Here is a 22,716-nt window from a genome sequence, read left to right as displayed (position 1 = left end):
TTAAAATATGCAACAAGTAATTATTTTTTTGTTTTCTTTAGTTGCAACAGGCCTCCTATGTTTCAATATCCAATAATAATGGATTTTCTGGAACATCCAACATTCAGACTCAAGCAAAGCTGCCAATCAATGGGTAAGTCATTCCACTAGTTGAGCATCAGTAGAGTTTTAATGTTGCACTCTAACCTTTTCGCAAACTCTTCCATACAATCCTTTCCTGTATTCCACTCTTTCTGTGCCTATCTAAATACCTTAAATCCACCTGTAATGCTTCACCCAACCACTCCATGAATAAAGAATATTTCTTCACTTTCTTATTTAATGTAATCGTAGTGATACAGTGTGGAAACAGGCCCTTCAGCCCAACTTGCCCACACCGGCCGCCAACATGTCCCAACTGCACTGGCCCCACTTGCCCATGTTTGGTCCATATCCCTCCAAACCTGTCCTACCCATGTACCTGTCTAACTGTTCCTTAAATGTTGGGATAGTCCCTGCCTCAACTACCTCTTCTGACAGCTTGTTACATACACCCTCCACTCTTTGTGTGAAAAAGTTACCCCTCAGATTCCTATTTCCCCTTCACCTTAAACCTATGTCCTCTGGTCCTTGATTCACCTACTCTGGGCAAGATACTCTGTGCATCTATCCGATCTATTCCTCTCATGGTTTTATACACCTTTATAAGATCACCCCTCATCCTCCTGCACTCCAAGGAATAGAGTACCTGCCTACTCAACCTCTCCCTATAGCTCAGACTATGTCCTCTATTCTTGGCAACACCCTCATGAAAATCCTCTTAATGACTTCCTTAAATCAATGGCAATGAATTTTGCTTTTCCCCGCAAAATCTCTTATTTGATGAATTATGTAATTTTCTCTATGGCTAACTACAAGTGATGGGTATGGTTTATGTGTTTATATTAAGTGATATTATCAATTGAGCTCTTTGAGTTAGTTTTCTTTTTCGAAGGCCAAGTGAAATACATTGCTATCCAGATAGTCATTCTTTCTCCAGCAGGATTAGATGTCTCCAAATCGGTGGAAAGAGAGGATGTTTAAGTCATAGATATTTGTCCTCTTATTGTCCTCTTATTTTATTGACTGATTTGCATTTGTGGAGTGCAATGCCTTTGCATTGTCAGGTGATTTATTTTGTGGCTAACAAAGAAAACCATTTTTCCAATTATCCTATTAAAAGTCTGATCTTGTATGTGTATGTGTGTGTGTATATGCAGTTGTCTTTACATCTTCGCAAAACATTACATGGTAACGATTACATTTTTACATATTCCGATTGACATTTTCCCGTCGAGGCCGGGAACACCTTATCTGAACATTTTATGCTTTATTTCTCGACTTATTCTCGATTCCTTACTGATTAAAAGTCTAAAAAAGTCAGAAGACTTTGAAATTAAAACCACCAGCTTCAACTGATGATGTCACAATGGCTCAGCTGGCAGAGATCAGCCTCAATGAAGATTTCATCCTATGTCTGACACGTTAATCGCGATTAAAGCTTTAAAAATGCCAGCTTTTACAAGATTTATACATATTCTGATTCACATTTTTCCCCTCTAGGCAGAGACAATTTCACTGAACATTTTATGCTTTATGCTTTATTCCTCAAATTTCAAACCGACCAGCTTCAACTGATGATGTCACAATGGCAGCTTCAACTGATGACGACACAATGGATAGACTAACAGGGGGAGGGCGAATTGATATTGTAACATGCAGGGCAAGTGCAATTGGAATTTTTTTTAAAGAGCTCTGCTGAGGGAGGCAAGGGGAGTGCAACGGGACCACGCCTCCCGTGGGGGCTACGGATAGGGAACGGGTGCGTTGGGGGAGCAGACCCAACGGGTCTGCACTTGGTCTAGTAATTTATAAATTTTGCTGCCATTTACAAAACGCCATCAATTGGATTTAACTAATCATTTGTAAAAACATAATTGCTTTCACTGGTAGTATTGCCTCAGTGATTGAAGGCAATTCCACGCACTAGAATAACGTTCTAAAATAGAATTTTTGGATAAAGAATGGCTAAACGATCAGATTGAAGAAAATTTAAACTTTTGGATTAGACGAAGAACAATCTGTTGACCTAATAATCTATGTGCACGTTGAATTAATTCTGTTTCATTATCTGTAATTCCATCATTAAGCAGCATAAAATTGTTCATTAACTGGTATTGTCTTTCTTTTCCCACTTTTCTATTCACTTGCCGGTTCTCCCTTTTGTGCAGATCATCCACATCAGAATCAGGATCTCGACCTAGGAAACCTTGCAACTGTACAAAGTCTCAGTGCCTCAAACTGTAAGTAAAGGTTTTCAATCTTCATGCCAAAAGTAGATGGCCTATTTTTGAGTGTTGACCGAATCCACAATCCTCAATCCACAACCTGCTTTTCCCACCCCCACTCCCATTAAATATTTTATCAAGCAGAATTTGCTGTTTCTTTTTTTAAATATACAGTGCATTCAGAAAGTATTCAGGCCCCTTCACTTTTTCCACATTTTGTTACGTTACAGCCTTATTTTAAAATGGATTAAATTCATTTTTTTATAATTAATCTACACACAATACCCCAGAATGAAGAAGCAAAAACAGGTGTTTAGAAATTTTTGCAAAGTAATTAAAAAGAAATAACTGAAATATCACATTTACATACGTATTCAGACCCTTCGATATGACACTCAAAATTGAACTTGGGTTCATCCTGTTTCCATTGATTATCCTTGAGATGTTTCTACAACTTGATTGGAGTCCACCAGTGGTAAATTAAATTGATTGGACATGATTTGGAAAGGCACACACCTGTCTATATAAGGTCCCACAGTTGACTATGCATGTCAGAGCAAAAACCAAACCATGAAGACGAAGGAATTGTCCGTAGACCTCCGAGACAGGATTGTATCGAGACACGGATCTGGGGAAGGATATAAAACAATTTCTGCAGCATTGCAGGTCCCGAAGAGCACAGTGGCCTCCGTCATTCTTAAATGGAAGAACTTTAGACCACCAGAACTCGTCATAGAGCTGGCCGCCCGGCCAAACTGAACAATCGGGGGAGAACGGCCTTGGTCAGGGAGGTGACCAAGAACCTGATGGTCACTCAGACAGAGCTCCAGAGTTCCTCTGTGGAAATGGGAGAACCTTCCAGAAGGACATATATCTGCAGCACTCCACCAATCAGGTCTTTATGGTAGAGTGGCAAGACGGAAGCCACACATCAGTAAAAAGCACATGACAGCCCACTTGGAGTTTGCCAAAAGACATCTAAAGGACTCTCAGACGGTGAGTAACAAGATTCTCTGGTTTGATGAAACCAAGATTGAACTCTTTGGCCTGAATGCCAAGAGTCATGTCTGGAGGAATCTAGGCAAAGCTCATCACCTGGCCAATACCATACCTACGGTGAAGCATGGTGATGGCAGCATCATGCTGTGAGGATGCTTTTCAGTGGCAGGAACTGGGAGACTAGTCAGGATCGAGGGAAAGATGAATGGAGCAAAGTACAGAGAGATACTTGATGAAAACCTGCTCCAGAGCGTTCTGGACCTCAGACTGGGGCGAAAGTTCACCTTCCAACAGGACAACGACCCTAAGCACACAGCCAAGACAACGCAGGAGTGGCTTCGTGACAAGTCTGTGAATGTCCTTAAGTGGCCCAGCCAGAGCCCGGACTTGAACCTGATCAACATCTCTGGAGGGACCTGAAAATAGCTGTGCATCGATGCTCCCTATCCAACCTGACAGAGTTGAGAGGATCTGCAGAGAAGAATGGGAGAAATGACCCAAATACAGGTGTGCCAAGTTGTAGCGTCATACCCAAGAAGACTTGAGGCTGTAATTGCTGCCAAATGTGCCTCAACAAAGTACTGAGTAAAGGGTCTGAATACTTATGTAAATGTGATATTTCAGTTATTTATTTTTAATTACTTTGCAAAAATTTCTAAACACCTCTTTTCGCTTTTTTATTATGGGGTATTGTGTGTAGATTGATGATTAAAAAATGTATTTAATCCATTTTAGAATAAGGTTGTAACGTAACAAAACGTGGGAAAAGGTCAAGGGGTCAGAATACTATCTGAATGCACTGAATGCTAAATTCTATGACAATGCTCCCATTCCAGAATAGAAGAGAAATGCTTTTTACTACTGTGCAAGCCTAAGTTGCGCGAAGAAGAAATCAACAAAGTAGATGCAATAGTAGGACGTGGAAAACCGTTATGATTGGCTGAACACAATGTTTGGGCGAGAAAAATGATTTGACAAATCCTTTGGAGCATTTCTGATTTTGTTCTTAACTGGGTAGGTAAGGGGAGAAGGATGGTCAGAAGATATTCGACAAGGTGCTATGCAAATTTCTTACTTGTGGTTGAGCTTTATGGCAATGGGATGTATCAGCAGGAAATTGCAGATTGGTTAAGCAAATCAAAATGATATGAAGGAATTTATGGAATGGCAGAGTGCAACGGGTGAAGTGCCACAGAAGTTGCTGCTTAGACCTTTATAAAACTTTGTATAATTTTACAATGCAAAGGTGGATATGAAAGTAAGGTGTAGGGAGGCATGAAAGGTTTGAGCAAAAAAGTGCAGAGGAAGTGTTACACTGGGGTGGGTCATGTGAGACCAGTAAATGTGATTGACAAACCACAATTGCTTGTTGTATCTATGTTGTATTTCAACATAATTGCTTGTTGTATTTCAGTAAATATTGTGATCAGCTCTTGCTGCATGTAGAGTGTTCTGTTGTGAGCACACTTTGTTCTGAGTTCTATTACTTGCAATTGGATTCTTGTGCCAATTGGATGTTTTGGGAAGCATTGTAGGTTCAGGAGAATGATGTGTATAAGAAATATCTCCCAGTTGACTGACTTTTAAGTCAAGGTGTTTCTAGGTATGGGGGACAACTGGAACCAAACATAAGGGAGGCTGGGCTCTCCTGGATTATATGTTCCAGGCAGTGATCGCAGATACAAGGTTTGAGATAGCAAATGACTGCCTGAAGAGGCAGGAACCTTTATGGTATGCGCCACACATTATCCAACACCTAGCAGTAAATAGGAGCAATGGCACCTGAAATAGCCCTTTGTATGACACAATTATTCCAACAATAATTCAGGAAGGAACAGTGAAGCATAAAGAAACAACAGTTGCAGGAGATACTGTACAACTGTACAATTTATGATCTCTTCCTGCTGCCAGGATAGAGGATGTAGAATATTCCGCAGGGTGAAAAAATGATCTAGAATTGTTAGTTTTGAGCACCACAATGAACGAATAAGGGAAGGGTTGAAATATTGCAGTGAGATGTTCAGGGGCTAGAGAGGAAATATAATAGGGCCTCAAAAGATGATTTTTTAATTATTCCCAAAGTCACGGGTCAACAAGAATAGAAATGGGAACAAAGTCGATTAATGTGTATCTTGAATCATGGTACAAAAACGAGTAATTCAGATATTTTTTATTAGTGGGGGACCAGTTTTGGGTCTGGAAGGACCAGTTCACGGTGGATGGGTTCCCAACAATTCAACTGGGATTAGTGATTTTGCAGTGGGATCATTGTGTTGCATTTAGGAAGTGAATGGATGGGAGTGGGAGGGATTAGGAGTGTTAGATGGCACTGAGCAGAAAAATATATAATTATTAGGAGCCGATTAAAAGACATCAAGAAAGATAGGTTTTGAATACATTAGCAAATGTACAAAATGTGATTAATAATGTTAAAGCCATGTGGAAATGTGGTAAAATGACAATTATTGAAGTATGACTCAGAAAAATAGTAGAAATGGCTATGGATACATACGTTCACAAGATGTAGGAAGTGTTAGTATTCACCTGTGCTGTACTCTTCTATGTTCTATTTTATAATCTGAGGGTGCAGTTGTCATTTGTGTTTGTTTTGTGTGATTTTCTTTTGTATTAATTTAACTCGTCTTCAATGAATACATTTTTATTCGTTTAGATACTGTGATTGCTTTGCAAATGGAGAGTTTTGCAATAGTTGCAATTGTACCAACTGTTTTAACAATCTGGATCATGAAGCTGAGCGGCTTAAAGCAATTAAGGTGAGTGAGATTGTTTAAAGTACCTCTAATATAAAGGTGTATTTAACGTTACATTTTCAAGACATTCTTGGGATTTGTTCCACCATTAACCATTTTTTCAACACGTTTGCCTGACCCAACATTACCGATTGTAGAGTGTCTTACAATCATCATTATATTTTGTCACTTTATTGACACCTCCCCCCAATAAAGCTGCAGAACACAGGTAAAGATACACATGTGCCTAACAGTAGATTAAGCTTGCTTGTAATTTTCCTATAACTGACAAGCAAAAAAGTACTCATGAAAATTGGGTGCTTGGACTGGGTATCTAGGTGTGCATGGAACCCTTCAATTTGTCTCTGCAAAATGACAGTTCCTATAGAAAAAAAAAGATTTTAATTGTAAGTTATACAGCAGGAGAACGGAAAAACTAAATGCGCTACTGTTGTATTGTTCAATTTTCCAGCGGAGTCATTTGTAGCTTTGTAACTGAATAAAACCTAAAAACAAAATGCATTTGTGGACGATGGATCAGACATTCTCTTCCCTTTGTTTGGAATACATGTTTCTTTAATCTTTTGGTGCAGTTCCTATCTCTTAAAAATAAAACTGAATCTTCACCTCTTTTATTAACATACAACTTTCCAGAGGGCTTGTCATATATCAATATATACCTGAAGTTGCTTAAGAGGTCTACATGTTTATTGATTGCCTTCTGTTTCCTGCCAGCAGATTTTGAAGGCTACTTCATACTCCCATGAGACAAAATATTTGAGAACGCCAGCACATTAATATGTGCTGTATTAATGTCATGATACCATTTACAAATTGCTTGTTCTTTTCATCCTTTTAGAATTTACTATTTCTCTATAAATTGATTGCGTTAATTTAGCTGTAGGTGACGTGAATGGAGCATTTTTGCAAAATACCCTTCATTTGGGCACTGTTTCCTCATGTTGCATAAAATCAAAATCCTCCAGTGTCCAAATTTTGGCACACTTTAGACTGAAATCCTGCTGGATTTGGGACGACCTACAAAATAAAGATGGAAAAATATGTTTACACCTACCAAATATTCTTATTCTTATTCACTTCCGAACTAATGTCAGGCACTTCTGGCTGGCACAGACAGACTTGGAACTGGGGAATTTTGGGGCATACTACTGTGAATGGACTAACTAAGCTAAACCTTAAACAATGTAAAGTATTTGAACAGCTGATTTTTGGGCATTGAACCTGTGTTAGGTACAACCTGATTTTATACAAACGTTTGTCAGAGAGGAATTATTAAAATGTTGTCATTTATCTTATATAGTGAATGTGATATTCACATAGCTATGGTAACAATTCTTTGACAGAATTAATAATGTTGTGCATTGAATTATTGCTATAATCCGAAGTCCTGGACTAATAACTCAATGGAATGGAACTGTATATTTGTAAAATTTAAGTGGAATTTAAAAATGGATATCAACAAGAAAGACAAGGAAGCTGTTGACTGTTGCACAGCATTACTTTCTGTTCATACCGGCCATCTCATACTTCCGGTTTCATGCCATTATAATTCTCCTCCCCACTTCCACGCCAACCTGAGTGACCTCTGTCTTTGCCATTAGACACAATTGGAAAATGCATTGTTCATACCACTGGATTGTAAACTCTCCAAGCAAAATATGAGATGTTCTTCCAATTTGCGGAGAGGCCAAATGCAAATTGGAAGAACATCTCATATTACATCTCATATTTTGCTTGGAGAGTTTACAATCCAGTGGTATGAACAATGCATTTTCCAATTGTGTCTAATCCACACCTTGTGTTCTTCTAGTAACTGTTGCCTCTCCATGTTGGTTTCCTTTATTCACCTTTCCCCTTCCCACCTGGGTCTATCTCCCCTTCTCTTCTCTCTCCCTTGGCACACAAACTCACCTGGTTCTACCCATCACCTATTGGGTCCTGTCTTTCCCATCACACTGCTATACACAGGCAATCTTTCTTCTTCCCTCTCAGTTCTGATGCACTGTCTTGATCAACAGCAATTTTGATAGCAAAGTTGAAGGAAACGGTGTTGCAGCATTTTGTAATCACCTGCCATTTTCATATTTCCAAATGCTCTAAGTTTTCTCATTCCTCTCCAGGCATGTCTCGACAGAAATCCAGAAGCATTTAAGCCGAAGATTGGAAAAGGTAAAGAAGGTGAATCTGACAGACGACATAGTAAAGGATGCAACTGCAAGAGGTCAGGGTGCTTGAAAAATTATTGTGAATGCTATGAGGTAAGAATGGTTGCAAGGGATTTTATTCTTAATACCTATCACTTCAATTTGGTTCAAGCCCAACATTTATTTAGCTTCCGAAAGAAACCAAGTTCTCAATTCTCAGTTTAAGTTTGTTTTTCAGTGAGCATCTAGAAATTTGTTTTGTCCTTCCCATATTTATTTCTGTGTCTTGCCTGATTACTCTTGAGGTAAAATCTGGCTTTACCAAATGGCCTTTGGCCATACAAAAGGCGTAAATCCTATGAGGTTAATGGAGTTTGTTGAGAGTTTAATGGCTGTCATAGTTGAGCTGAATCCCAGCCTTGCCTTGCCGGGGATATGGTGAGAAGGCAGGAAAGGGGTACTGAATGTGGATGATCAGCCATGATCACAGTGTATGGTGGTGCTGGCTCGAAGGGCCGAATAGCCTACTCCTGCACCTATTGTCTATTGTCATATACTCCTGCCCCTCAAAGAATGATGGAATATTGACCAAAGGTGAAACTTCCCATTGATTTTTCTTTACCTAGACTAGGGCTGATTAATCTAATTGTAAATCTCGGCTATATCGAGAACTTAACTTAACAAAGTCTAAAAAATTCAATTGTGTTTGTGTTGAGGAGTTCTAATTGTATCATGTCCATAACTTTTCTCCTTTGCCACGTTAATTGACAGTATTGTCACACAAACAGCCATTCAGTCCAACTGTCCCACTTACGCGTTTTTTTCGGTGACTTGCCGGCACCCGTCATATTCACAGCAGGTCGCCGTAATTGTTCAAAATGTTGGCGACCAGAAAAAGGTACGACTCTTTGGGCGACTATTCACAACCATACAAGAGTCATCCCGCGAACCTTAGAGGCAACTTCAAAATGATAAATTCTGGTTTTCCAAAGATAATACTGAAACACCAGACTGACTCACTTTATATCAATGTTACACTGCATTTAATAGTTGTATTTCCAAGTGATAATTAATCCATCAACGAATAATTTTAATGTTCATTGTACTTTTAATATGGTAACTGAGCCATAGAAGATAGACACAAAATGCTGGAGTAACCCAGCGGGACAGGCAGCATCTCTCGATAGAAGGAATGGGTGACGTTTCCGGTCGAGACCCTTCTTCAGTCTCAACCCAAAACGTCCAGCATTTTGTGTCTATCTTCGGTGTAAATCAGCATCTGCAATTCCTTCCTACACATAGTCAGAGCTATACAGTACAGAAGCAGGACCTTCGTCTTAGCTCGTCCATGCCACACAAGTTGCCAAACTAAACTAGTCCCATTTCCCTGCACCTGATCCATATCCCTCCAAAGCTTTACTATCTATGTACTTGCCTAATTGTATTTGGCTCAACCACTTCCTCTGACAATCGATTGCTGAATCGGATAGTTATCCAAAAACATTGTTGGATCATTATTAAGGATCTTAACAGAAAGATTTTGAGGTATTTTGCGACACCTCTTGCTGTCCCCGTCCCCACCAAAGCACGGTGGCGCAGCAGTAGAGTTGTTGCCTTGCAGCGCCGGAGACCCGGGTTCGATCCCGACTATGGGTGCTGTCTGTACGGAGTTGTGCGTTCTCCCCGTAACCGCGTAGGTATTTTCTGAGATCTTCGGTTTCCTCCCACACTCCAAAGACGTGCAGGTATGTTGGTAAATTGGCTTGGTAAATGTAAAAAATGCCCTTAATGTGTCATGTCCTTAAATTGTCCTTAATATGCGGTGATCGCTGGTTGGCATGGACTGGGTGGGCCGAAGGGCCTGTTTCCGCGCTGTATCGCTAAACTAAACTAAAGATTATTGTATTCATACTACAGAAGGTTAGAAATGGCTATTTTAATTGAGTGACATTGGGAGCCAAGAGTTGGCATAAATAATCCATGGTCAATTTGGGTGGACACTAAAAAACAAGACAATAAAGTGATAGGATAGAAACATAGAAAATAAGTGCAGGAGGAGGCCATTCGGCCCTTCGAGCAAGCACCGCCATTCATTGTGATCATGGCTGATCATCCCCTATCAATAACCCGTGCCTGCCTTCTCCCCATATCCCTTGACTCCACTGGCCCCTAGAGCTCTATCTAACTCTCTTAAATCCATGCAGTGACTTGGCCTCCACTGCCCTCTGTGGCAGGGAATTCCATAAATTCACAACTCTCTGGGTCTCACCTCAGTCTTAAATGACCTCCCTTTATTCTAAGACTGTGGCCCCTGGTTCTGGACTCTCCCAACATTGGGAACATGTTTCCTGCATCTAGCTTGTCCAGTCCTTTTATAATTTTGTATGTTTCTATAAGATCCCCCTCATCCTTCTAAACTCCAGTGAATACAAGCTAGTCTTTTCAATCTTTCCTCATATGACAGCCCCGCCATCCCAGGGATCAATCTCATGAACCCACGCTGCACTTTCAATCACAAGGATGTCCTTCCTCAAATTAGGAGACCAAAACTGTACACAATAATCCAGATGTGGTCTCACCGGAGCCCTATACAACTGCAGAGGAACCTCTTTACTCCTATACTGAAATCCTCTTGTTATGAAGGCCAACATTCCATTAGCTTTCTTCACTGCCTGCTGTACCTGCAAGGCAACTTTCAGTGACCGGTGTACAAAGACATCCAGGTCTCGCTGTACCTCCCCCTTACCTTCCCTCTTCCAAATCATTAATATATATGGTAAACAGTTGCGGCCCCAACAGTGAACCTTGCGGCACTCCACTCGCCACTGCCTGCCATTCTGAAAAGGACCCATTCACTCCTACTCTTTGCTTCCGGTCTGCCAATTGTCTATCCATGTCAACACCCTACCCCCAATACCATGTGCTCTAATTTTAGTCACCAGTCTCCCGTGCGGGACCTTATCAAAGGCTTTCTGAATGTCTAGATACACTACATCCACTGGCACCCCTTCACCCATTTTACTTCTCACATCCTCAAAAAATTCCAGAAGAAACAGGAATGTGAGGTGAGAGCATAAGGAATTGCAATTCTAAAACTATGGTCGCACGTGTGGGAGCGGATATGGAATACAGAATTGTTGAGACTCTTGAAAGAGGGCTCAACAGTTACGTTTAATATAGTGAGGAATGTACAAGATGTGCATTATCCATTTGTGAATTCCAACAATTATTAATTTGCGCGTGGTTTAGAGTATTTGGTCCTTTTAGTCTCTGTTCTGCAGATGATCATGATATTTTTAATGCAGCAATCACTTTCTTAGCATTTGTTCCACGTGTCTACTGTGTTGTGAAAAAAATATATCTTCTGACTTAGGATTTGTTAATGTCAAACCTGTTTCCTTTCAGAGTTTAGGTCAAATAGGCTGCTTTCCTCATACCTTTTTGTCCTCTTAATCTTTCATCCAAATAAATGATACATTTAACTTAAGAGACATAAATAGGATAATTCTGAATCTATTCCCCTTGTCTGATTATTTTTCTTCCAAGACTGGAAATAAAAATAGTAGGTCCACTACTGTTGGTCTTCTTGAATGCAAGTCTAAATATCCTCATCACAACGTCTTTAAGGCCAACTTATGTTCCATATTTTACACTTATAAACTACACGTAAAACATAAATTGTAAAAGCCCTGTCCCACAGTACGAGTTCATTCCAAGAGCTCTCCTGAGTTAAAAAAAAATCAAACTCGGGGTAAGCACGGAGAATGAACGTAGCGGGTACGTCGGAGCTCGGGGACGTCTTTTAGCAGCTCGTAACGCTAACGGCAGGTACTCGGGAAGACTCACTAACGGCAGGTAAGCACGGGAAGACTCACTAACGGCAGGTAAGCACGGGAAGACTCGTGAAGATTTTTCAACATGTTGAAAAATGTCCACGAGTGCCCCGAGTACCGACGAGCGGCCATTACCGTAAATCTCCAAGTTCGAATCAGGGCAAACTCGGGAGAGCTCTTGGAATTAACTCGTACCGTGGGACAGGGCTATAAGAAATGCTGCACATAAGCGAATTTAAAAACATTTCCTCTTTTAAAATAAATATTTAGTGAAGGATCAAGAGATTTTTATTGTCATATGAGCTGACAATAGAACATTTAATTTCTGATAATATCTGATAATACACACTGATAATATATAATAGTAAAACATAATTAATAACCTTAATTTTAGTTCAAAAACCGAAGTTCTTAGTGCAACAAAGCTAGTCCATAGAAGTCTATAGTTTTCTCTGCATATTTTTACTTTTCAGGCAAAAATCATGTGTTCATCAATTTGTAAGTGCATCGGCTGTAAAAACTTTGAGGAGAGTCCTGAACGGAAGACGCTAATGCATTTGGCAGATGCTGCAGAAGTTCGTGTACAGCAACAAACTGCGGCAAAGACCAAGCTCTCGTCGCAGATGTCTGATCTACTCACCAGAACCACACCAGCTGTCACAAGCAGTGGGGGAAAGTAGGTGGATCTCCAATTTCTGATCGTGATCAGTATCAGCTTTTAGATTGCAGATTTTTTTTAATTTGTTCATGGAATTGCAGAAAATTACCACATAACATGCAGTTCTTTGCCATATTGTACGTATGCCAACCAAAGAGATAAGCAAGTTAGATTAATCTCCCAGGTTACACAAAAAAGCTGGAGTTGCAGCAGCATCTATAATCGAAGGAAATAGGCAACGTTTCGGGCCGAAACCCTTCTTCAGACTGATCGGGGGCGGGGGTGGGTGGGGACAAGAAAGGGAAAAGGAGGAGTGGCCAGAAGGCTGGGGGATGGGAGGAGACAGCAGGGGGGCTGAGGAAGGGGAGGAGACAGCAAGGACTAACAAAATTGGGAGAATTCGATGTTCATGCCCCCGGGGTGCAGACTCCCCAAACGGAATATGAGGTGCTGTTCCTCCAATTTCCGGTTCTGCATCCCGGGCATGAACATCGAATTCTCCCAATTTTGTTAGTCCTTGCTGTCTCCTCCCCTTCCTCAGCCCCCCTGCTGTCTCCTCCCATCCCCCAGCCTTCTGGCCACTCCTCCTTTTCCCTTTCTTGTCCCCACCCACCCCTGCCCCCGATCAGTCTGAAGAAGGGTTTCGGCCCGAAACGTTGCCTATTTCCTTCGCTCCATAGATGCTGCTGCACCCGCTGAGTTTCTCCAGCTTTTTTGTGTAACCTTCGATTCTCCAGCATCTGCAGTTCCCTCTTAAACACAGATTAATCTCCCATCCTGGCTCCTTTACCCTGTAGACAAGTTGTTTGATTGAGTAGTTTGGATGCCTTTTAAAATTTGAGGATTTCTGCATCTTCCATCCATGTAAGCAGCAGGTTCAAGAGCCCCAAACTGCCTACTGCCTCCTCACCACGATAAAACCCATACTCGCCAAAATCTCGTCATTCAGGTTTACGGAACCTTATCTCCCCAATTACCAATACAGGCGACACTCCCACCAAATGGAAGGGGGTGGTTGCGTCCCTGAAAAACTGTCCGTATCGCAGCTTCGAATAACTCAAAGCCATGCCATCTGCGCATATGGAAAGGAGTGCAAGATGAGAATCAAATGATGCATATTTCTTTAATTTATTTTCCCCTCGCATTCTGTGAGAATTAATTATATTCCGTATCTCAAATTTTTGGTTAAAGATTTGTGAATTCTGTAAGGGTGAATTTGTGTTATTTGAATGGCTGCAACATAGCAGACACAAAGAACTGCAGATTCTAATAATAATAATAATTTGCGGTACCCAGTGCCCTCTGCCTTTTCTTGGACAAGTACGGTGAATTGAGTTGGCTGAGAACTAGTTTTTGCAATCATGGGTGTTGGGTAGAAACTGAGATGGATCATGACTTTATAACTATGACTCTATGACTATTGTTTGACTGGAACCTCTTTGTGAATGTGCCTGGTGAATGCCCTTTGACTTGCTTCCTATTCTCCACCTTCCAGAAACATAGTCCCATTTAAAACACATTATAATGGCAGTCTTTACGACATTCTAAAAGTCCAAATTCAATAGCCATTACTCCACGGGCTGGTTAGGAGTTATATTTTATGCACTCACGACACACTTAAGATAGTAAAAACAAATCTTCCAAACGTTGTTTCTTGATTAATTGGTCTTTTATTGAAGTAGTATATAGCAAAGAAATAATCCATCACTTTCCGTTATCAATTGCTGTTCCATTCATGTCATTTAAATCATATGAAAGTTTCTTCTTATAAAAGAATGTTGTCTTATTAACTTGTGTGTGTCATGATCATGTGTGTGTGTGTGGCAAGAAACTGTATTCTCATCATCTTTCCGAGACCTAACTGACTCCTAATCTATGAGTCTGCACTAGTCTCATATAGTCTCAATAGACACACCCCTTCAATGTATCAAATCCCACCTACAAAAGTACAGACTGATAAAAACTAAAATATTAAAAATGTTAGACATGGCTATAATATACTGACATAAGCTTAATGGCTCCTACACACATTTTGTACCTTGCATCAAATTCCACTTCAATGGAGGAATTTTTCCAAAAGTACCTTTAAAATATAAAAAATTACCAATGATTTCCTTTTGTCAGACCCTTAATTGTGATTTTTTTTTTGTTACAGGTTGCCTTTCACGTTTGTTACAAAGGAAGTAGCAGAAGCAACTTGTGAGTGTCTTCTTGCACAAGCTGAGGAAGGAGAGAAGAATAGCCAAACAAAAGCTGTCACTGAACATATGATTCTTGAAGAATTTGGTCGTTGCTTAATGCAGATTATAAACTCAGCGGGCAAAGCCAAAGGCGATGCTTGTACTCTTAGCTGCTGATCCATGTGTGCTTCACTGTGGGAGCTGAACAGGAAGAATCACTTGAAAAAATTCTACGATTTTAAAACAAAAATGCTTAACAGTTTTGTGCTTGCCATGTTTTACAGCTGTACGGTTAGCAAAGGCTTTCAATAAGTCAGATTATTTCTTAGCAGATTTTCTGCGATTTGTCTGACTACGGTGCCTTTTTTAAACTTAAATGCTTAGGATACAAAGTAGATTTTATGATGTAAATCAGTGTGAATATGCAAAACTTATGAAGGAGGCACAATTTTGATGCTTTTGGTGACATTTTACATATTTTGCATCCCTCTATGCAAGGCTGCTTTCTTTGTTGATCATCTGTCATCCAAAATGTTATGGTTTTGTTGACTATTCTAAATTCCATCCCCCAGAATGATGACTGTCTTTTAGCCACAGGTACAAATTGTTTTGGAATTTGACAGTGGAGTACCTGCTGTTTAATAACTTCAGAAATGACTTTCTACAAAGGATCAAGTTTTTTGATGCAAGGACTCTGTTTTAAAAATGTTGGAACCTGAGGGTGGAAATTAGATTTTAATTGGCTGAAAAGCTCAGCATTATGTATGATTTTGTTTTGACAATGTAAATGTACACACCCTTCCTTTCGGGATACACCAATGATCGAGTCACCTGGTCTGGAGCACAGTAAAAATCTGTGGACCTACAAGTGCCATTTGCTAGTAATTGTGTTAAGTGGTGCTTTATCACACGTGATCAACTCGAAGGTGAGCCTTCTTCCTCTGTGGGAACTAGTAGTTATCGGCTCGCTTGACCTATTGAAACTTGCGCCTCTGAGTAACCATACCTAAAAGCTGCCAATGGACAGGGCTATAGAATGGCACAAAATAGTGTGGCGAGAAGGAATTTCTGCTCCTCCCACTTAAATTGCCTTTCTTTGACCTTTTTTGCCATGACAAGCTTTCATGTAGAAACCTGTAAAAGGACCTGTTGACCTGAACATATTCATTACAGTGACAGTGCAAAATGCAAAAATTCAAAACACTTTGTTTCTTAACCTCTAAATACAGGCAGACCATAACCTTTTCTTAATTTGACCATTGAAACTCAGCAGTATCCTGTTTCTTTAAAAAAATAATAAAGTACTTTCTAAAGTATTGCTACATGATTTCTTTGTGATATGCAGCTACAGAAAGATCTATTGGAGGTGTTGCCTGTTTAATATCAAGATTAAGCAGTCAGTTTATCAAAACCAGTGTTCTCAGTGTCATAATCTTCACAAAAGCTTGTTAATTACTGCTATTTTCATATAACAAGGAATAGTCTGTTAACATGCAACAGATAAAAATGTTTTTAAAAATGTATTTTTACAGAATGTTAGAACAGGGTATTTGATGCTAATTAAAAATCCATACATGCCTTAGATTAATTATGACTTGAGTGATGACGTATAAAATGTGTTTTAATGGACAACGCTTCTCAAGCTTGTACTTTATCAGGTTTTAAGTGGGGATATGCATTGTCTTTCTCTGCTGCATCAGTGATTGGCGTGCTCTACTAATTTTGTATATACTGTTAATTTAGTCACTGCAGCTGTATTATGTCTATTTAAATATTGAACATAAAAGACTTGGGCTAGCCAAATGGCACTTGGAGTGAGTATGTAGATTGTGAAAATTGTCTGGTTGTTTCTGTGGGTGTTTTGTTGGCATTAATTTGAAGAAGCAGGTTTCACATTTTCCTGACTTTTTTCTTATGTATTTTCCTGTACAGTTTCTTCTCATTTATCCGTATTTCCTCATTCTTCGTGTAATACTATTTTCCCTACCCAAACAAATACAACCCAGTAGGTTTTTAGCAACTGAAGTATGCTTTATTTACATTACTTTCACCTTGTTTAATAATATCTGGATAAATAGATTTTATAATGAAAACTTTAAAGTCATGGGTGCAAATTTATTTTAGTTGCGTTTTTTAAAAATTCCTGTTGAAGTACTCATGGCAGCCAGATCAGAGAGCATAAGTAATAGGAGCAGAAAACGCGAAGAAACTCAGTTGGTCCGGCAGCATCTGTGGAAATAGAGAATTGATGTTATTTCATCAGGATGGTCATGAAGGAAGTTCATCAATCTAAATCATTAACTCTGTTTCTCCCTCTACAGGTCTTGCCTGACCTTCTGAGTCCCTCCAACATTTTCTATTTTATGACTGATTACCAGCATCAGCTATTATTTTTTTTAATTTTCAGTGAACATTGGTGATTGGTGATTGTAAATATATTTTCAGTGCACTTCATTTTTCATATTTTAATATTTCTGACAGTTGATTTAGGATGCCCATGTAACATTAAGAAGCAGTGCATGGTTTTTTTAACTACTTGTAGAGATCCCAATAAATATAACGTTCTCAAAGACAATTATGCTACCAATTTTACAGCATTCTAATTGTGACAATATTCATAGTTAACTGGTTATTTCTAACATTACTATCAAATTCACAGCTTGATGAATCCCATGTAGCTAGATTTTAAATGTGTTTAAATAGAATGGTTAATTTTTTTTTAATATATCACCTTATTGATCAATAATCAACTTTATACTATTGATGGCCTTTTTATACATAGGCATTGATTACAAGAGGATAGAGAATGAACCCAACGTGGCTGCAGTTTGTCAAATTCAGTTATAATACGTACAAGCTAAAATGTTAGCCCAAAATGTTTTAAGAAAATAGTCTTATGGAGACCAAAATTATATATTTAAATTTTTGTCGGAAGTTTGCTATGTACTGGAGGTATTAATGTCTGATACTCTGGAATCTGGTGGCATGGATCCTTTACTGTCTGATTTAAGTTTCAATTACTCAAATGCATTGCTATGGAGAATAAATGAAAAAACGCTAATGAAATCATAACTCATCTTCCCACTGTTCTTGGTTACCTCTTAGCAACTGGCTGTGAGGCATTGGATAACACAGATAAGCAGTTGACTCTGAACCTTCACATTTGCAGTCTGCTCACTCTAGTAAGAAATTCTCACCTTCCTGAAAGTCAAACTGGATAAGATGTTTTGCAGTTTAGACTGCCGTTGTCTTTGGACTTTCTCTTTCTTTTTCTTCTTCTTGCATATGGCGTGCACAGCCTAAAGTTGTAGGACAACTTGTTCTATTGATCTTATTTGATTGTGCATGCCGGGTTGGTGGCATTCGTCTAAACAGGGTGGACCACGTGAAGGTTGCAATCTTCCACCCCAACTTTCTCTTTCAGATCACTGCATTATTTCTTACCCAAGGGAGCAAGAAAATGGCTGTAGTTGCAAGTTGGGAGAAGTTTTATTCATGGGTTTCTTTAATGTTTCTCTGTTAAATCTTAAAACCCTTATCCTAAGACTCAAATTGTGTTATTTATTGTTAAATATTGTCTACTTGTACTATCTGAGTTTCTGTGATTTAAAAATTTTAACCATGATGCCAAACCGTATTGTTTTTCAGCACAGTGACACAACATGCAATCTTGTTGTATTCTTGACCTCTATCTTGTCCTCTCTTTACCAGTGACTTTTGTCAGCAGCTTTGTCAAGATTACATAGAGGTCTACCAGAATATATGTAGCAAAGGCTCAAGATCAAAATGGTGGGTTGAAAATAGTCTCTTTTGGTCTCGTACATGGTCCCTAAAGTAAAACTCGCTTCAAAAATTATTCAAATGTTGTTGGTCCCAGGATTTTTTACATAATATAATCCTTCTTGACCATATCATTCTGTTGTCTTATTTTACTTTCATTAATATTAATTAAGAAATTCAGATTTCTCTTTAATCATCCTAAACCGTCATCAGGTTATCATCTCCTTTGAAGCATTCCAGATTTTAGAAATCACAATGACAGTGATTGGTCCATGTTGTTTATTTTTCGGAGATACATTTTAAGAAAAAGTATCAATGTTGACTAATGGACAAATTTATTGCCTGAATAAAGCTTGTCATCTTGAAATTATAGCCTTGCTAGTTGCATTGTGAAATTGAGTGTGAGATATTTGAGGGGTAAAATATAACATTACGATTTAAAAATACAACATTATGTGATATGAAGTGATACAGTGTAACTAATTGGGTTTACCAGCTATTTTATTAAATTTATATTTTGTTCAGGAATATAACAGCAATTAGTCAAACTTAATGTTTATTTTTAAAGATTGCATATATATGGCCATTTCTGTTTCACACAATTTGAGGAAGTTAGAATTGGATTATGACATTGCAGAGTATAAATTTCTATATTTCATTGTGGTTATCTCTCATCACCTGGATTTGAAGCTATTCTGAGGTTGTGATGCCAAGCTTTGTTTGTTGAACGTCCAAAACTATTTATAAACTGAAGTTGAGCTCTTTCTTTTAATTAAGTTTTGTCAAAACATTTATACTTGCTCTCTGCTTGCATTTAATATGCTAGTGCACTAGCAGCAGAGTACAAGCTTGCATCACTCTATACAATCACATGGGGGGGTGGGGTAGCAATTATTTCATACAGTTAAAAGCAAAGAAAGATAGCACAATACTTTTTCATTTGTTGCTTCTTATGTGTGCATTTTGAATAAATAAACATTGGCTGATATCTGTAATTTCATTGTTTTTGTTGCCTCTCTCATCCTGTCTTTAAATTTATATATTCTGTGCTTTACTGAAAATGATGTATGTAGAATTGCTGTTGCTGCCCAAGAAAGTTTTACTGCTGCAATGTTTCATGACCTGGCTATCAATGTGAAACAGGTTCAACACTTTAATTTTTAGAGAAATCAGATGTAATTGCCTGAGCATGGTATACCTGATTTATCTTTATCATTTGCTCCTTCAGACATTTAAAGGGAATCTACACCACATTAAACTGTACACAGACTAGCTACTTTTAAGGGATCTGCAGCATCTTCACTTTGCTACCATGTGATTTAAGTATAATTGACATGTGGTTTTAAAGCAATGCCCCCACATGTCTTCTATTCATAGGACATCAGCATCTTAACAATCGAGTACAAAAATTATGTTGCCGTGCTTTGAACAAAATCAAACATAAATGTTTTTCAAGTTCCTTGATGATTTCACACAATATTTTTAATCTAATTCGAAGGTGTTTGTGTTAATAAATTTTACCAGTACTTATGTTGTAGCATCAGTTTTTTTGGGTTGTACTTTAATGCCAATTTTTATATATGGTAAATAGCTGCATTTATAATAAATATTATCATTGGCCACTTGTTTTATTGTTCATTTGTCATGATTTTGATTTAAATCTTTTTATTTGAATTTCACAGCAATTTGCATACATACAATGATAACAGACAGTGACAGTCAAGGCATAATTGTGCAACAGTATGTAAGCGACCCTGAAAGCCCTTACCCTTACCCACCTTCAACCCACCCGAATCAGGTCGGAACCAAACGGGGACAAACAACACTCACATACATACACATCCACACAAATATGGTAAGATAAACGAAACAAAAAGTACTAAAAAAAATTTTTTAAAAAGGGGGTCACTAATAACAGTAAATAAGTAAGTAATTAAATAAATAAGTGTGGGGGGGGGGGTTAAGGGGAGAGCAGCTGCAGTAGAGCAGAACAATGGTGGAGAGCACTCAGTCCTCTTCCGAGTCCGGGGACAAGTTGAGAGAGTTAACAAGTTCCAAGAAAGGGTTCCATGTATCTAGGAAAGTCTTGGTAGAGCCTTTGAGAGAGAACCTAAGTTTTTCAAGCTTTAAATTGTAAAGCACCTCCTTAATCCAGCGGGTGTGTGTCGGGGGACAGGTGAGCCTCCAGTTAAGCAAGATCAGTCTCCGGGCTAACAAGGTTGTAAAAGCTAGAACCCGTTTCACCGCAACAGAGAGGTTGGTGTTGGGAGGGGTACCGAAAATGGCTGACAGTGGGTTTGGAGGAATAGTCTGGCTGTAGACTCTGCTTATCAAGTCGAAACCACTCCTCCAAAAAGCTGCTAGCTTAGGGCAAGACCAAAACATATGGCTATGGTTGGCAGGAGATTGATTACATCTGTTGCAGGTGTCCCTAACAGCGGGGTAAATTCTAGATAATCTTGCATTTGTGTAGTGGACTTTGTGAAGGACTTTGCATTGGATTAGGCCATGACGGGCACACATGGAGGAAGAATGGATCAAATCCAAGGCAGAGTCCCATTGCTGGTCTGTTAGTTTTGTATTCAGCTCACCCTCCCACGCAGCTTTTAATGAGGTATGAGGTTTCAATATAACCGACCCTAACAAGTTATACAAAACAGAGATGCATTTCTTCCGGTTGGGATCTAGAGCTAAGATGGTATCGGTCAGGGTTTCAGGGGGGCGATTTGGGAAATGGGGGAATGTCTTCTTCACAAAATCCCTAATCTGGAAAAAATGAAAAAGGTGGGAGTTTGGGAGGCTATAGTTGGACGAGAGCTCCGCAAAAGACGAAAAGATGCCATCCTTGTATAGGTTTTTGATACATTGCTATGCCAGGTTTTGAATGCCTGGTCTGTACTTGAAGGTTTAAAGATGTGGTTTTTAAGCAGTGGGGTCAAGATGGAAGGGCCTTGTAAACCAAAGTTTTTCCTGAGTTGACTCCATATCTTGAGCGAGAGGGACGCAATTGGGCCTGCACCCACAGATGTTATAGGAAGGGGGAGTTGGGAGCATAGGACAGACCGCAACGGGAGATGTGAACTCGCCTTTTCCATGTGTACCCAGGTCGGTAGGTGGTCGCAATCATCATTCATCCAATACAGGAGTTTTTGCAAGTTAGCTGCCCAATAGTATCGCCTTAAGTCAGGAAGTGCCAAACTGCCGTCACTCTTAGGAGACTGCAGTATCGCCTTTCGGATTCTAGCCGGTTTGCCACCACATAAAAATTTAGATATTGTCCTTTCTAATTTATCAAAAAAAGATTTAGTGATAAGTATAGGGACGTGCTGGAAAAGATACAGGAATTTGGGTAGGACGACCAGCTTGACCAGATTTATCCGGCCCACGAGGGGTTTTTCATGATTTTAACAATATGGCGCCAATTTTAATTTCAACTAGACCAAGTGCAGACCTGTTGGATCTGCTCCCCCAATGCAATATTCCATCATTCAACCGTTCCCCTAACGCAATATTCTACCGCTCACGCGAGGGTGCGAGATTGCAACCTTCACGTGGTCCACCCTGTTTCGACGAATACAATCAAATAAGATCAAATAGGACAAGTTGTCCTACAACTTTGGGCTGTGCATGCCATACACAAGAAGAAGAAGACCACTCGCCCACAGCCCCCAACTGCGCAGTTATGGATAATTTCTCCTCATCCCCCAGCACTCCCTCCTCCTTCTCTTCACCCTCCCTCTTCAATCCTTAGAAAGGGAGGGGGGGAGGGAGAGAGGGAGGGGGGTAGAGTGGGGGTCAGAGAGGGGAGAGAGGGAGAGGGCGAGACCTCCCTCTTCAATCCCTAGAGAGGGGGAGGGGGGTAGAGAACGAGAGGGGGGGGGGGGGGGTAGAGAGGGAGAGGGGCAGAGATGGAGGGGGTAGAGAGTGAGGGGGGTAGAGTGGGGGGGAGGGAGGGGAGTTATGAGGGTGGAGGGGAGGGAGGGGCGAGAGAGGGAGTGTATACGTAGCAACTACCCTCGCCCATCGTCGCGAGGCCTCACCGCTG

At 39.7% G+C, this 22,716-nt stretch overlaps 1 protein-coding gene across 7 annotated transcripts in view; it reads left to right on the top strand.

Moving 5' to 3' along the window:
* Positions 1–20,296, top strand: part of lin54 (lin-54 DREAM MuvB core complex component) — a 97,302-nt gene extending 77,006 nt beyond the window's left edge. For all 7 annotated transcript variants that reach the window (XM_055639471.1, XM_055639462.1, XM_055639429.1 and 4 more), the window contains 6 exons: positions 42–133; positions 2,250–2,321; positions 5,977–6,079; positions 8,197–8,334; positions 12,527–12,729; positions 14,867–20,296. In XM_055639471.1, coding sequence (XP_055495446.1) covers positions 42–133; positions 2,250–2,321; positions 5,977–6,079; positions 8,197–8,334; positions 12,527–12,729; positions 14,867–15,068 — 810 coding nt within the window. In that variant the 3' untranslated portion in view covers positions 15,069–20,296. The remainder of the gene's footprint in view (positions 1–41; positions 134–2,249; positions 2,322–5,976; positions 6,080–8,196; positions 8,335–12,526; positions 12,730–14,866) is intronic.
* Positions 20,297–22,716: the final 2,420 nt, after the last annotated feature.

Source organism: Leucoraja erinacea, chromosome 1 (assembly GCF_028641065.1).
Source record: "Leucoraja erinacea ecotype New England chromosome 1, Leri_hhj_1, whole genome shotgun sequence".
Classification (NCBI taxonomy): domain Eukaryota; kingdom Metazoa; phylum Chordata; class Chondrichthyes; order Rajiformes; family Rajidae; genus Leucoraja; species Leucoraja erinaceus.
This window is presented reverse-complemented; position numbering and strand designations above follow the sequence as displayed.